Genomic DNA, 16,993 nt, shown 5'->3' on the forward strand with positions numbered 1-16,993 from the left:
CTTTTTGTTCTCCTTTTTAAGCTTGGATATGACATTGTTATTGTGTTGGACATTATTCATGGTATAGGATATCTCCAATAGAGCATTAGAAGAAGAATTAGTATCAGTAGCCGTACCTGTATTTTCTGATTCACCCTCATTTTCTTCTCTAGAACCCGAATTAGCAGCAATTTTTTCATTATTCTGTTTTTTCTGATCATCTTGCACACTCATTTTTGAGAAACTATCAAAAGCCAAGCAGGTGGAGATTTTTTCTTTGGTTGAGCTGGAATAGAACCATCCCGAGGTTGGTTAGGATTGAAGGAAGCTCTCTTTTCAGTTAAACGCCTACCGACTTGATCTACCTTAAGTCATTCACCAACTTTATCTTCCTTGATATTGTTTTGGGCAGAATCATCAATAAAACATTGGCAGTTCTTAGATTCATGCCCCAATTTTGCACAATAAGTACAGAACACACCTATACGTTCATAGCGTACTCCAATTTCCAGCATTTTCTGATTAGGATCAAGCAGTTTCAGTGTATCCCTCATTCTTTTATCACTGTTCAGTTCCACTTTAGGCTTCACTATGCGTGTATCGTTGCCTCTAACTTCAAATAGAGCAACATCTTCAATTTGACCAAGTCTCCCACCCAATTTTCGTCCAACCTCAAGTATTTTGTATTGTTCAGAAAATCCCCAAAATTGTGTCCATACAGGAAAAGAAGAGATGTGATTATCCTCCATGTTTATTGATTTCTTCCATCTGCGAACATGAATAACAAAACTCTTGAATAACCAAGGTGAACCTCTCTCAATTCGAGTCACATCAGAGTCATTCTCAAAGAAAAATTGAAACTGGTTACTGAATTTTTTGACTACTCTGAATCCTTCTAGTTTATTCCATATTGCATACAGAGCTCCTTCCATGGTACCTACGGAAAAGATCCGATCTGAGAAAATTCTTCCAGACAGGCTCCGTGTACAGGCTTGAATTCCTTCGGAAACATCTTCATAAGCTAAAACGATCAAGTCATCCTCCTGATCACTATCAATTATACGAGGGTTCTGTGTCTCTGATTTGTTGCTCATGGTGTAGAGAAAAACAGAATTGGTATTTAATGATTTTAGAGAGAAATAAGATATATGGAATGAGTGAATTAGAAAACGAAATGAATTAAAAGAAGAATGAATTGGGAGAGAAAACGAAAATTAGGGAACTAAGTGGAAAAGAAATTAAGAGAAGAAAGTAGAAGAAGATAGAAAAGACTTTGACGAAGAAAAGACAAAGAAAGGTGTAACCATGGAGGCGGCGCAGTGAAACCCTAGTAAAGCATGAACGAACTCATAGGGCGCGAGTACGTACTCCCGCATATTGTTGTTGTTGCTGTTGCTAATAAGAACAATTTTATTTTTACAGATAATAATAATCAAATTATTTTCGTCTATTTAATATTATGGTTTGATAAATAATAATAATAATATCATATTTGATCTTTAAAAGATTAATTAAGGTCATGTTTAATGCTATAACATTCGTTAATAATAATAATAATAATAATAATAATAATAATAATAATAATAATTTTGTTTTAATATTATAATTTTTGTTTTAATAATAATAAACAAGTAAGAATGTTCCTAGTTTTACTAAAATTGAATATAATAGTAATTCTTAAGCTCATTTTTTTGTTGAATAAAAAACTCTCATATTTTTTATCTATTATTTTTGTTGTTTTATTTATTATCATGATAAATTTTATAAAATTTTGAAGTCACCAATATTATTTTTTATTTAAAAAATGAGTTCAAGAATTATTATTATATGCAAAGCTAATTCTAATTAATAAACTACAGTATTGTCTACATTTCATATCATTCTACAAATGCCCTAGCATAAGAGAGAACCAACATTCTACGTGTTTTTTTCTCTTTCTTCCAACACATTTCAGCAGATGAAAAAAAAAATCACTTTTTTTATCGTAACATTGCCCTTAAAATATAACACACCCTAAATAAAATGTTGAAAATACTCCCATGTTTAATTGATTAATAATAATAATAATGATTATTGGATGTTTGTGTTACAAAAATTTGTGGTGAAAATAAAAAATATTGTTTTAATTTATGATATTTCTATTTTATTAATGTTTTTAAATGTCAATTTTTTTTACTATACACGTTTTTAAAGTATCGAAAATGTTATGTATTTTTTACTTTTTATCCTTATTATATTTTTTTTAATTAGAATTTTATTGTGATTTGTATTTTTTTTAGAATTGTGATTTATATTTTAAAAGTTGAAGCACTTTAGCCAAAATTTATAAAATAAGGTCTGATAAACAAAAAAAATTTAATCCAACTTTGTGAAAGTCGAGACACTGTTTCTATAAAGTCTCCATCCATAAACTCAACTCTCAACAACGAGCCAGCTTTAAGTAACAGTAGCTCAAAGCCTCAAACCTAGCCTCCTTCCAAGCGGCTTTGGCAAATAAAAAATTTTAAATTTTTATACATTGGGCAATGGCTGAATCAGTTGCACACCCAATGTAGGCCTATTTACATTCTTATCCACCACAATAAACATCCCTTAATTGCAATTGTTCAAATTTTTTAAATTATATCTATACGTCTATAGTTTTTGGAACTAAATGTTCCGTGTCCGTACAAAGGAACACGTGAACATCTTCTATTATTCTTTGGAAGCCAAAGAAATAAAGATGCTTAAAATATTTTTTTTAAATGTTTTTCAGTAATTAAAATTTAACATATATAATCGATTAAATCAGATTATTTTTGTCAAAATTAGGCTACACAAATTAATTTAAACAAAACAATGGTGAATCAAATTTTGAACGATTCTAAATTAATATTATTTTTTTATAAAAGATGATTACAATACCCTTATTATAAAGAATGATTAAAATACTCTTATTAAAATACTCTTATATATATATATATTAAAAAAATTTCTAAATCATAATCCTACGATAGAAAATAAAGGACTAAAATTTAGGATTCTCAAAATTAATATATATAATAGAAGTATTTTAGTCATTTTTTATAATAGGGTATTGTAGTAATTTTCTATAAAAAATAATATTAATTTAGACCAATTCAAGATTTGATTCACTATTTTTTTGTTAAATTAATTTGTGTAACCTAATTTTAACAAAAATAACACGATTTAATTAATTATATATATTAAATTTTAATTATTAAAAAACAACTTTATAAAAAGACGTCTTCGACGTCTTTATTTGAGTCATTCCTTATTCTTTATTCTCTTCATACAAATACTCTGTCATAGAATTATCCTTTTAGTAAACCAATCCATTTTTTACAACAGCAGAAGTTTTTCATCAATTCGATTAAAGTATTGGATCACTATGATTCCAGGTAATTTCAATTAAATATATGTTAAGATTATCATTAATAAAAAAATTTAATTTTTTATTTTAAAAAATAAATTATAAATTTATTAAAAATTTAAGTTTTATATGATTTTTTATACAAACTTTTTAATTAATAATATTAAAATTTATTCTTAGCACATATATTAACTAAATTTTAAAACTTTTTTTATTATTTTAGAATAAAGCGACAAATAAATTCTAAATATTTATATTTCAGACAAATTAATTTTAAAGAAAAAAATATTAATAAAATTCTCTAGAATAACAAACGTGAATAAATTAGCTTTAATTAAAGTTTTTATCCTAATCATAGAGATTAATTTAAAGATAATGTATCCTGCTATCTTAAAAAATTTTATTGATATTTTTTTTATAAATTAATTTGTCCAAAGTGTAAATTCTCAAAAATTTATTTATCATTTTACTCTATTATTTATATCATATAATTCTATAAATTCTAATGTAATATTTTATCAGGATTGCTACACATCTAACTATTTTTTCATCCAAGTTTAACTAAATAGGTCCAACATCAACAACAACCACTTTTATTAAAAGAGCGTCATTACACGCGCTTTTTCTTGTTTTCCTCCTCGCGTTTCTTCTTCTTTTCTTTTAAATACACGCATATGTCCTCTTCTTCTTCTTTTAAATTCACGCATACCTCCTCCTCCTCCTCCTCCTTCGCGCACGCAGATTCTTTTTCTACTTCTCCTCCTCCTCCTCCTCCTCCTCCTCATCATCATCATCTTCTTGTTTTCCTCTTTCGTTGTCATCATCACCAACAACACCAACATTTTGCTCATGGATTATTTTTTCAATCGAATTGAATGGAATCCGATTGCTAAATTGAATTGAATTGAATAGACGCAGGAGTTTTGAATTGAATTGAATTGATAATCTTAAATTGTAGACACAGGTGTTTTGAAGTTGATTTTATATAATGGATAATGTTCAATTCATTTAGTACTATAAAATTGTTTCACCTTAATAACGTGTTCGGTTCATTATGCAGAAACATATTTTGAATTTTGATTTTATATAATGAATGATGTTCCATTCATTTAGTACTATAAAGTTATTTTACCTTAATAACCTGTTTGGTTCATTATGAATTGAATTTAATGGATGCAGGTGTTCTGAATTAAATTGAATTGATAATCTCTAAGAGAAGGAAAAGAAAGAGGAGGAGAACAAAAAAGAAAGAAGAAAAACTTGCGTGTGAAAATTTGGAAGAAGGAGGAGGAGGAGGAGAAGGAGGAAGAGGAGGAGGGAAGAATAAGAACCTGATTTGGAAGAAGAAGAAGAAGAAGAAATACGAGGAGGAGGAGAAGGAAAAAGAAACGGAGAAGGAGAAAGAGAAGGAGAAGGAGAGCATGATTTGAAAAATTTTTACAACAACTTGGATACACTTAAATAAATTTGGATAAGAATTTTGCTTAGATATAGAGTTTTATTCATATTTTATAATACTCAAAATAAATTAAACTAAAATCATGTATTAAAATTACTCTTTTAATAACCATAAAAAATGGTTTTTTATATGATAAAATACTCTAAATATCATAATCAAACATTTTTCTAGACAAATTATCCTTTTTAGACAAATTATTTGTATATTTTTAACACATCAATTTATACATTAATCAATCAACACATAATTAAAGTTTAAATAAAAATAAATACACAGATATTTTTTAAATTTTATGTCACAAATGGATATAAATGATGCCATAAATTAATTATCACAGATGATACCGCATATTCATATAAAAAACAGAAATTGTGAACAACATGAACAATAAGCTACATCCCAGGTCCACTAAACATGAAGATAATATCCAATATAATTACTCTAATGTGTTTATAATTTCACTTTTTTCATTTATCTTTTTTCCTAACCTAAATCCTATTTTCACCTACCCCTAATGTCAACCCTAATTTTTCACCGTCACCTTCCCTGTCGCCAGAAACAAAGCTTCCAAGTGCCGCCCTCGCCTGCCGTCGCTAATCCACTGAGGAGAATCACAGTTCTCCAGTTGCTCGGACGCTGCACCATTGCCGCTGTGTTACTGCCGCGCAATTGCGTCTTTTCTCCATCCTTCGTGCACCGCTATTCTGCCCATTTAGAAGCCCACGAAGTGACGTCTCACCGTTGCTGAGCAAGAGGCCTATTCTACCACTACTCCAACGCTGCACTTTTGCCCTTACTTCCATGCTGCTGCGTCGTATTTTCGCCACTTCTATCGCGTGCTGCTTTGCTTCGTTCACCCAAATGGTATGACCCAAATAAAAATCCACATCTTAGTGAAAAGAACTGTCCAGCAGTAGCGGTGATGACACAGGATTGCGAGAGAGCGATTGTGACTGAAGGATTACCATGAGTTCATAACACATAGCAGAAGAAAAGAAGGTTATCCTAAAGATCGATTTTATGCTTAAACGTTATTCCAATAATATATAGATCAGATCTAAAACCTTTAGACGCTTTAGTAAAAACTTTATTCTTACATTGTACGAAGACTCAATGCGTATCCACACCGAGACCAACCTTTGCTGTCAACTCTTTGACCAATAGATATCTGATCTAAATTGAGAAACCTCTTACAACTCTTTGCACGCCATAAAATTATTCTCCAAGAATCAGGCTCACATACGTTTATGTGTGTAGAGGTAAAGGAATAAAACCCTTCTGTTTTATTCTCTCTATGTCCTCTACTCTTGGCATACATATATATAACACGAGATTTGTTATTGATTTTAAATTTGAATCATATCTTACTATTTTAAACTTGAATCTTTCAAATTTATGAATTATATAATAACTCAATTTGAAACAGAATCAGTTAGGATCTCATCCAAATTTAGAATTCAAGTTTAAAAATAGAATAACTAATTATTCTCAAATCTCATTGGTGCACGAAATTGCAATCACACTTTTGCAACTCCGCACAACTAACCAGCAAGTGCACTGGGTCGTCCAAGTAATACCTTACGTGAGTAAGGGTCGATCCCACGGAGATTGTCGGCTTGAAGCAAGCTATAGTTATCTTGTAAATCTTAGTCAGGATATCAATAATTATCAAGGTTGACTGTGAGAAGTAAAAGAACATGAAATAAGTACTTGTTTTGCAGTAATGGAGAACAGGTTGAGGTTTTGGAGATGCTACATCTTCTGAATCTCTGCTTTCCTACTATCTTCTTCTTCAAGCACGCAAGGCTCCTTCCATGGCAAGCTGTATGTAGGGTTTCACCGTTGTCAATGGCTACCTCCCATCCTCTCAGTGAAAATGTTCAACGCACCCTGTCACGGCACGGCTATTCATCTGTCGGTTCTCAATCGGGTTGGAATAGAATCCAGTGATTCTTTTGCGTCTGTCACTAACGCCCAGCCCTCAGGAGTTTGAAGCTCGTCACAGTCATTCAATCATTGAATCCTACTCAGAATACCACAAACAAGGTTTAGACCTTCCGGATTCTCTTGAATGCCGCCATCAATTCTAGCTTATACCACGAAGATTCTGATTAAAGAATCCAAGAGATATCTACTTAATCTAAGATAGAACGGAGGTGGTTGTCAGGCACACGTTCATAGTTGAGAATGATGATGAGTGTCACGGATCATCACATTCATCCGGTTTAAGAACAAGTGATATCTTAGAAGAGAAGCAAGCATGATTGAATGAAAAATAGTAGTAATTGCATTAATCCATCAAGACACAGCAAAGCTCCTCACCCCCAACCATGGGATTTAGAGACTCATGCCGTAGAAGGTACACAAAGAAACGTGTGAAGTGTCATGAGGTACAGATACAATGTCAAAAGATCCTATTAATAGTGAACTAGTAACCTAGGGTATACAGAAATGAGTAAATGACGTAAAAATCCACTTCTGGGTCCACTTAGTGTGTGTTTGGGCTGAGCATTGAAGCTTTCATGTGTAGAGACTTTTTCTGGAGTTAAACGCCAGCTTTTATGCCAGTTTGGGCGTTTAACTCCAATTTTTATGCCAGTTCCAGCGTTAAACGCTAGGAATTCTGAAGCTGATTTGCAACGCCGGTTTGGGCCATCAAATCTCGGACAAAGTATGGACTATTATACATTTCTGGAAAGCCCAGGATGTCTACTTTCCAACGCCGTTGAGAGCGCGCCAATTGGGTTTCTGTAGCTCCAGAAAATCCACTTCGAGTGCAGGGAGGTCAGAATCCACAGCATCTGCAGTCCTTTTCAGCCTCTGAATCAGATTTTTGCTCAGGACCCTCAATTTCAGCCAGAAAATACCTAAAATCACAGAAAAACACACAAACTCATAGTAAAGTCCAGAAAAGTGAATTTTAACTAAAAACTAAAAAAAATATAATAAAAACTAACTAAAACATACTAAAAGCATACTAAAAACAATGCCGAAAAGCGTATAAATTATCCGAAGAAATGAAAGGTGATTTCTTAGTTGATTAAATAGTTTTATGCAGTTAAATTGCTGGTTAGTTGATTTCTTAGTTGATTAAACTGCTGATTTCTTAGTTTTATATAGTTAAATTGCTGGTTAGTTGATTTCTTAGTTGATTCTGTTATATTGCTGGTTAGTTGAATTCTTAGTTGATTTAACTGCTGATTTCTTAATTGATTCAACTGCTGATTTCATAGTCTTGGAAGTATGCTTTCTTGCTGCAATAGTTCCCTTGGCTCTTTGCATCCATTATTAAAGAAAATATTATTTATAACGAATCTTCAGTGTGCCAAAACTATTGTGCATCAAGTACTTGGACAATTTTCTCGTAGCATGAAATGAAGTCTTGTGCCAATACTCAAGTGTTAAGTTACACATGCGCTTGATGCATACTTTTTTTTTCTTTCTGGGCACACATTTTGAAATATAACATGAAGCAGGCAATCATTCATTAATATTTAATATTGAGAGAAGGTATATTTTGAGACACCAAATTTTAATGAAATACAAATCCTTGTATTGCTAACCTTAATAGCAGCCACTGTGCCTGAAGCTTGGGATCCTGGTGGATAATCTTCATTCGGTTGCTAAATAGACCAGTTTTGCTAAATAATTAAATTGCTGGTTAATTAGTTGATTTCTTAGTTGATGCAACTGCTGATTTCTTAGTTGATTTATAGTTAAATTGCTGGTTAGTTGATTTCTTAGTTTTATGTAGTTAAATTGTTGGTTAGTTGATTTATTAGTTGATTAAACTGCTGATTTCTTAGTTAATTTATATTTAAATTGCTGGTTAGTTGATTTTACTGCTGATTTGTTACTTAGTTGATAATTAGTTTTTTTTCTTTGAAGAAGAAAATTTTACACCCTGTTAAATACAAACTTGAAATAAGACAAGAGTTTCAACCATAAAAACTAAATCGGTATTAATAATACTCAGGATATCAATCTTGAGCGGCATTAATCAAAGCCAAAATTGATTAGTAATGCATAATCCATGCCCATGATTTAGGCAGAAGAAGAATGGTCATAGTGAGTGCTACCTCAGAAAGAAGTTGCCATGCTGATTTATGTTACCATCACTTTTAATTTTTCTTTATCATAATACTTCACATTAACTTCTTTGGACCCCTTAATTACTCTCCGCTTTCCATTTTTGAGAACCATTATATTTTTGCTTTCCAAGTGTCATTTTCAATTCTAACTAGTTTAGGAATTCTTTTTATTTTCAACAATGCGATCATGTATATCATCAATTTGTTATCCTCATCTCCTGATGGTGACCCACTTAATTGATTCCCTCATTTTCACATCAGTATAAATTTAATATTTAAAATCAAATGGAGCACAAATTTATGTAAATTCTACTTTATTTAGTATAATAACACATGCATCTGTTTTACATAAAAAGTGCATTGTTTGGTAACTAACTCTTTTGGATTAATTGGATTGTCAAAAATGGTAAGCAAGCAGTATAGTTTTAATATAGTTTTAATATAGTTTTTTTATAGTTTAATTGCTAGTTAGTTTTAATAGTTTATCTGAGTTGCCGTTAATTGTGTTTTTTTTCTTTGATGGTCTGAGATAGGGTCTATTGCCTGCGTTAAAGGAGGTGATGTCTCACGCACATCATCGGAACTGTGTCAGGCATATATGGAAAAACTTCACAAACCGATACAACGACAAGAGAGTCAAGAATGTTGTATGGGAATGTGCTAAATGCACCACTGATGCCGAGTTCCAAGCAAGTATGACGAAATTGAAAAGGATTAATGAAGATGCATGGAGCTACCTTGCAAAGTTTGACCCAACTTGTTGGACCAAAGCTCACTTCAGTCACGGGCCCAAGTGTGACAACCTCACCAACAATATGTGCGAGGTTTGGAATGCAAAAATAGTTAACTATCGATCCAAACCCATTTGGACTATGTGTGAGGAGCTTCGGTGCTATATTATGAGGAGAATGACGAAATACAAACAAGTTTTGGAGACCTACGAGGGCACCGAAGTGGCTCCTACTCAACAAAAAAGGCTTGACGACATTATGAAAGATGTTAGATATTAACAGCCAGTTTGGGTTGGTGACGATGAGAGGAGAATATTTGAGATCCAACAGGGATCTAAGAAGATGTTTGTTAATCTATCTCTGAACAAATGTACCTGTAATGCCTGGCAATTAACTGATACTATATTGTCAATTTATTTTCATTTACGAAATTATTGTGTTTTAGTTGCTAAAAGTTTGTCCTTTGTAGGTCTTCCATGCGTTCATGCACTTGCTGCCATAGCTAGAAGGGGTGATAGACCTGAAACATATGTACATCCACTTCTGAAGATTGGAGCAGCTTTAGCGACATACCAACACTGCATCCAGCCTGTTAACTCTGAGGAGTATTGAGAGAAAACAAATTACCTGAATCCAATTCCTCCAAAGCTAAAGAGGCCAGTAGGTCGACCAGTAAAGAGGAGGAGAAAAGATCAATCTGAGAAAGAAGCTAGTAGAACTGATAACAATAAGGTTACGAAAACATTTCGAGTTACATGTAGCAAGTGCGGAGAGACTGGTCACAATTTCAAGACTTGCAAAAGTCCTCCAGCAGCAACAATTAGAAAACCAACTAATCCGAACAAAAGAACAAAAAGTTGGAGCAAATTCTGGAACCCCAACCTAACCAGCAGAAGAGATCCATATCTCTCAGTCAGCACCCCAAGTGCAGGTAGTAACCACAACCAAGCATATTGTTGCATATCTCTTGAAGGGACTAAATAGGATTTAGTAATACTCAATAGGGACTATACTGGGTATTTTAAAAATCTATGGGGACTATATTGTGAATTTTTAAAATAGCTGAAGGACTATTTTATGTATGTATTTTTTTCCTGTTTTAGACTGTGGTTGAGCATTCCCTTCCGACTCAGGCAACAACAAATTCACCTTATTTCGTGACTAATGTTGTGAGTGAAAGGATTACTAAGTATTCACATTGTGCTGCTAGTCCGATAGTTATGCTAACATTACTTTGTTTAATCCTTGCAGAGCACTGTCTCAAATACATTGTGTCAAGTTGCAGGTAACTATGGAACATCTAATCTACCAAGTACAAGGGCCAAGCAATCTATCATTAGGCCTCATCATCCTGCAACAATCCATTCTAGCACACCCCCTCCTATTCCACCACCTGGAACCACTTGTGGAGTCTCAGCAGAAACTGTTGCAGTTGCAAGTGAGGGGACTGCATCGAGGATGTTTCAGTTTATCCCAAATTCTGGTTTCAAGCATCCGAAAAAGAAGTGATGAAAAACTGCAAACTAAAGACAAATGATTTGGCTATTTTGATGTCTTAGTTTAATCTTTTTTTGGTTATGAAGAAAACTTGAAATACTGTTAATGCTCCATTAGATGAGAGATTGTTTCGGACAAAACTCTCTTTTGTTTTGGAATCATGTTTAGATTGGTGTATGCATGAATGTTGTCTTTGCTGGTTTAAGTAGCTATTATGTTTTAAAGTTGTTAGAGCAACATATTTAGTATTGCAAGTATTGCTGCTGTTTTATTGTTAATTTCTCTTCATAGTATCTTCAGAGTTTGATATATCACATCAACTGTGTATATGAATTTATAAACTAAATCCAGGAAACAAATCTATGAAAACACCACTTTTGTGATTATTTACTAATTGCTTTGGTGTTATATTTTTTATTTGCCAAATAACATACCACCCCACTTTTGTGATTATGCTAGTATAAGAAACTATTAAATACTCTGAGAAAGATGATTGTAACGTGTTGGCAGGGAAGCTTTTACCAAAAAACATAACAAAGTTAAATAAGTCTTGTTTGTGAACTAAAGAAAGGAATTGATAGAATGCTAAAAACTAGTTTTCAGCTTCTATAAAGGACATATTTGTTCAAGCAATTATGTTTGAATAATATTTTAGATATTTATGATTTTGTAATGATTTTATAATGATCATCCTTTTAATTTTTTGTTAGACCTATAAACACTAATATGTTGTAAATATTTTGTTTCATCTAACTTTGATTCAATTCACAAAGAAAATAGAATGCAAATGTGATTCACACCTTGAACTGAATCAATGCTTATATACCAGTTATAAAGAAGCAATTCCAACTCCCATGACCAAAACCAACAATACACACATGATAATAACAAACACTACATTAAAACATCTCGTCTTCCACTCAATTTCTGGGACTACATTTTGATGAATTTCTAACATGTCAACTCTACTTTGCAATTCCATCACTTTATGCTCCAAACCAGCAATGTTAGCAGCAAACATATGTGAAACATGACCAGCAGTCTCACAAAAATCCATTGCAACATCCTCCAAACAATCATAATCCAAATTGATGTCAAATAATTGATCAATCCATGCAAAGAACTTGCAATGCGGTAGTTTTTCCTGTTTATCACACAATGACATTATTCATTACCATTCATAGTACAAGATAAATTAGTAGAATCCCTAAAATTGATTACCTTATATAGTGGGCATCCAAAAAAAAAAGTCTACCCGAATTCTCTGGAGTCTTTGAAATGGAGATTATTGCATACAAATCACACAGGCATTTTGGGTGTTGCCCTTTCGAAAATTCAACTTTTTCTACTTTGCTGTTTTCAGCGTATTTGAGACCATTACCATTAGATCCACCATGTCTTCCCCCTCGGCGGCTCCATGAAGAAGTGCTTCTTTTGCTTGTCGCCATTGCAGCTGAAATAGGGTTTACAATGGAGCTTATGATTACACAGTTTCAGCAATGAAGAATTTCAAATTTATTTGCAACGAGAGTTTTGGGAGAGAACATCAAAACGACGTCATTCTTCACCAGTGTGTAGGGACTATTTTGTCCTTTTCACACACGTGGACACTTAAGTGCCACGTGTACGTCTGAACGTGCCAACTCAGCAGTCTCCCTTGATGAGTCACGCCGGAAACTGGATTGAGGACTAATTTGTCCGCCGGAACAAATCTTAAAGGATTAATCTGTGTATTAATTTTTTTTGGGGACTAAAATGTCTGTTTTTAAAATCTTCGATGACTGATTTGGGTAATTACTCAAAAATTTAAAATTTAAAATTTAAAATTTAAAATTAAAATTAACTTTTAATTTTGGTTTGGAAGGTACACAAGTAATTGCAACCAAAAAAAAATTCCTGAAAAGTCAAAAAAGGAAAAAACGGAAGGGACAGAGAGTCGGAAAGGATCCATTGTGGCAGGTGAGGCTTGGCAGTTGGCATTCATTCCACCGTGTTGCAGGAAGCTTCCACCGAAACGAGCAAACAAGCATACATTTTTGCTTTTGACTTTGACCCAAATCTAAAATCAAAAACCCCCTTCAGCGGATCGTCGAGATCCCCACTTTCTTCTTCATTCTTCTCAATGGGACTCCTTCCCTTTGCCTTCGCCGGCACGGCTTTCATCCTAATCGGTGCCCACGAAGCCCTTCAAGCCACCTTCTCCAACCGCAAACAAGATTCCCAATCTCGATCTCAATCCTCTCTCTTCTCCATCTCCGTCTCCATCTTCTCTGCCTTCTTCATCATCAACTCCCTCGTCTCCCTCTTTGACGCACACAATTCAAACGACGCCGTTGGCTCCGTCCTCCAACTCCAGCTCATACCAATCGCCCTCCTTTTCCTCTCTTACTCCCTCCTCTCTCTCTTCACTTTCCCCCTCCCTCTCCCCTCATCATTATTAGAACTCCTTGCTGCCTTCGCCTTCGTCGAAGAGTTCCTCTTGTTCTACCTTCAGAGGAAGGATCCAAGCGGGGTCGAAAACCGTTACTACAGTCTCTTGCTGGTTCCCATCGCTGTATGTGTTTTCTCCACTTTTCTTGAATTGAAGTCTCCGGGCTCCGCTTTCCCCAAATTGGGCCGTGGAATGGGCCTCATCCTTCAGGGCACGTGGATCATTCAGATTGGCCTGGCTTTGTTCTCCGGCTGGGTGGCGCAGGGGTGCTCCCTGCACCAGCTGAGCAGGGGAAACTATACTCTGAGGTGCAAGGGCCACATGGACTACCACAGAGCCAGCGCCCTTGCCACGCTTCAGTTCAACTGCCAACTTGCTCTCATGGTTGTTCTTTCTGTTGGTGCTTATTCGGTAATCTCTGCGAAGAATGGAGGAACTCTAGAATCTTCTTCTGCTGCTGCCAGTTACAGGCCGATTGGTTTTGCTGAGATGCAGCAGTTGGAGAATTCCACGAATTTCACTTTGGATTCTGATGATGATGATGGTGAAGAGAGGCAGAAGGGAACTGTTGTTGAACATGGTAATATGAATGGTCATGGTAGAAGTCATTAACATGGTGGTGATAATCATGGTTTTGTATAGGATCATTATCTTGTTTCATATTGTTAGGAAACAGAGTAAATCAGGGTTCAATAGTTGGTTCTTGTTGATTTCTTGCTATTCTGTATTTTTCTAGTTTTGGCTTGGGATCCATTTGATTTCTTTTATTGGAATGTGAATTTTTTTTCCTCTTGGAGTATATGTGACTCCCCATACTTTTAAGTGGTAATGTTTATAGTTCTTGTGCGTTAAATGAGTGCTGATGAATGCGACAGCATGGGGACTTGGCTAAAGTATTACTTTGTAGCTGTAAAACTCAATCATGGGAATACGGACAATTAGAATTAGAAGCATTTTGAACACTATGAACAATTGGAAGCATTTTGTTTTGCTATTCATATCAGTTAATTTGGATGCTACAAGGGAAATTTTGCGGGGGGCTAAAATCCTTTGTCCTGGTAGTGGTTCCTTTTATTATCGCAAGAAAGCTTGAGATGTAGCCTTGTTATCGCAATGGAAATTGTCTCGTTATATAGCAATATTTCTATATTTTTACACGTGTTTTACATATTTTTTAATAGAATGATTAACTACTAACATAAGCAGTCATATTAAAATTAATTATTAGTATAAATTATATATTTAAATATAAACTAAATGTTAAAAATAAATTAAGTTATAAATATATTTATCTATAAATATATAATGGTCGATTTTGTAACTTATTTTATTTACACACAATATTTTTATAAATATAAGCACAATAAATAATAGATATTAGACATATTTGTATAAAGAGAAGTGTTACTTCAACAAAAAATAATTTTATGACTAAGAACCGACAGAAGATTATACAATCACACATTCTGTAAAGCAAATTACTTTTCTACTCGCACTCTATGCAAAGCAAAGATTTGTTCTTTTTCTCCCACTTCTTATCCACAAACTTACAAATCCAAGTTCTAACGTGTCTTCCAATGCAAAATCAGGACACACAATCTCGTCTCTCTTTTTACTTTTTAGTGGATCGCTTTGTGCTAGTAGCAACACAAGTGTCTATACTGAAGATTAACGATGAGGTTGAATTTGGTTTAAGAACACCAATTTGGTTGAATTTGATTTGTTTAGCTTCCCAATAGTTTCATTTGTGGTTGTGTGCTTATTAATTAGGTGTGAATTTTGTGTAGTTTAGAGTATTTTGTTTCGATCGGGGCTTGATTAGGATTTCAAACTGTTCTACTTGTTGCTGGAGGCTGTGCACCCACGCATGGGTGTTTGCATGGCCTGTGAACAAAAAAGTAGCACAAGATTATTTGGAAACGACGTGTCATTGGCTCATTGCACGCTCCTCCTCATACAAGTCTGCATGTTTTTGGGCGCTTCTCATTAATTAAAAGAGAAAGTATAGGGAGCCAATGGCCTAAGCGTACAATGGAGGTTTAGAAAGTATTAGAGATATGACAATTAGTGTTACATTGTTCTGTCAGGTTATGTTTTTGGGATGAGTGGGTTCATGACATGGTATTAAAGTTCTAGATCCGCAAGGTTAAAGGTTTGATCCTTGGTGAATTCCAAAATCAACTTAAGTTTTTGGGATGAGTGATTTTATGACATGAGATGTTTATTATCCTAGTATCCGAATGGTTATTCTGGATAATATGGATGATGCTCATTTTATTCATGGACAAAAAAGTTAGCTCATTATACACATTGTACGCATAGGCCATTGACTCCCTAGCACTACCCTAATTAAAATTGTGAATAATTTGATTGGCACCAAATATAAAATTATATATAACATGTTTGTGTGTACTTTCTAATTATATTAACTTTTCCATAAAATAAAAATAAATTGAATGGTTATGTATAAGAATAATGCATACAAAATTGATGAAATTCAGTAATCTAGTAAAGAGTATTTTTGTAATGTACATTAGTGGAAGTTACAACTATTTTGATTCTTTGCATAATCAAATGATGCAATATAAAACTTTTGAAAATTATTTCGAATAGCAACCACTCATATAAGGACGTTTAAAACGTCTTTTTTTAAAGATATTTTTTTAATAATTAAAATTCAACTTATATAATCAATCAAATTATGTTATTTTTGTCAAAATTAAACGAAAGTTTAACTGAAAAATCGATAAATCAAATCTTGAACCAATTTAAATTAATATTTTTTATAACAATGACTATAATATTCCTATTATAAAAAATAACTTAAATTATTTCTATTATATATTTTAAAACTCTAAATCCTAATCTTTCTCTTTTCTCTATACCGTCATTGAATTAGAATTTAAAATTTTTAAAATTAATATATATAATAAGAATATTTTAGTCTTTTTTATAATAAGAGTATTATAGTCATTTTCTATAAAAAAAAGAATATTAATTTAGATCGATTCAAGATTTGATTTATCGATTTTTTGGTCAAATAAGTTTGTTTTGTCTAATTTTGACAAAAATAACACAGTTTGATCGATTATATAGGTTAAATTTTAATTATTAAAAAGCATCTTTAAAAAAAGACGTTTTAAGGCTGGATTTGGTAAAACTTTTTCAGGAAGTGCTTGTGCTTTTAAAAAGCACAAGCACGTCATTTTGCGTTTGGTAAATTAAAAAGCTCAAGTGCTTGTGCTTGCGGCTTTTAAAAGTTATGGGTGCTTTTGAAAGCACCTAGGAGGGAGCTTTTCAAAGCTGGTTTGTGCTTTTCAAAATTTAAAAGTCTAATATAACCTCATATGTTAACTAATTTTCAAATTTAATGTTTGCATTTATGTCTATTATAGTATTTTTAAATTTTAAAAGCTATTTTACCAAACACAA

General features: G+C 33.1%; 2 protein-coding genes across 2 annotated transcripts; one reads left to right on the forward strand and one right to left on the reverse strand.

The window, feature by feature from the left end:
* Positions 1–350: 350 nt before the first annotated feature.
* LOC112805879 (uncharacterized) lies at positions 351–1,073 on the reverse strand. Its single transcript, XM_025848203.1, has one exon. It carries the CDS (start codon positions 1,071–1,073, stop codon positions 351–353), a length of 723 nt encoding a protein of 240 aa, XP_025703988.1.
* Positions 1,074–11,936: 10,863 nt separating this feature from the next.
* LOC112697388 (uncharacterized) lies at positions 11,937–14,533 on the forward strand. The gene has a single exon (XM_025750537.3). It carries the CDS (start codon positions 13,253–13,255, stop codon positions 14,171–14,173), a length of 921 nt encoding a protein of 306 aa, XP_025606322.1. The 5' UTR covers positions 11,937–13,252; the 3' UTR covers positions 14,174–14,533.
* Positions 14,534–16,993: the final 2,460 nt, after the last annotated feature.

The sequence above is a fragment of the Arachis hypogaea genome, chromosome 6 (genome assembly GCF_003086295.3).
Source record: "Arachis hypogaea cultivar Tifrunner chromosome 6, arahy.Tifrunner.gnm2.J5K5, whole genome shotgun sequence".
Taxonomy (NCBI): domain Eukaryota; kingdom Viridiplantae; phylum Streptophyta; class Magnoliopsida; order Fabales; family Fabaceae; genus Arachis; species Arachis hypogaea.

Excerpts from the sequence above, each read along its gene's own strand:
- LOC112805879 (XM_025848203.1), bottom strand. The coding sequence starts at position 1,073 with ATGAGCAACAAATCAGAGACACAGAACCCTCGTATAATTGATAGTGAT.
- LOC112697388 (XM_025750537.3), top strand. The coding sequence starts at position 13,253 with ATGGGACTCCTTCCCTTTGCCTTCGCCGGCACGGCTTTCATCCTAATC.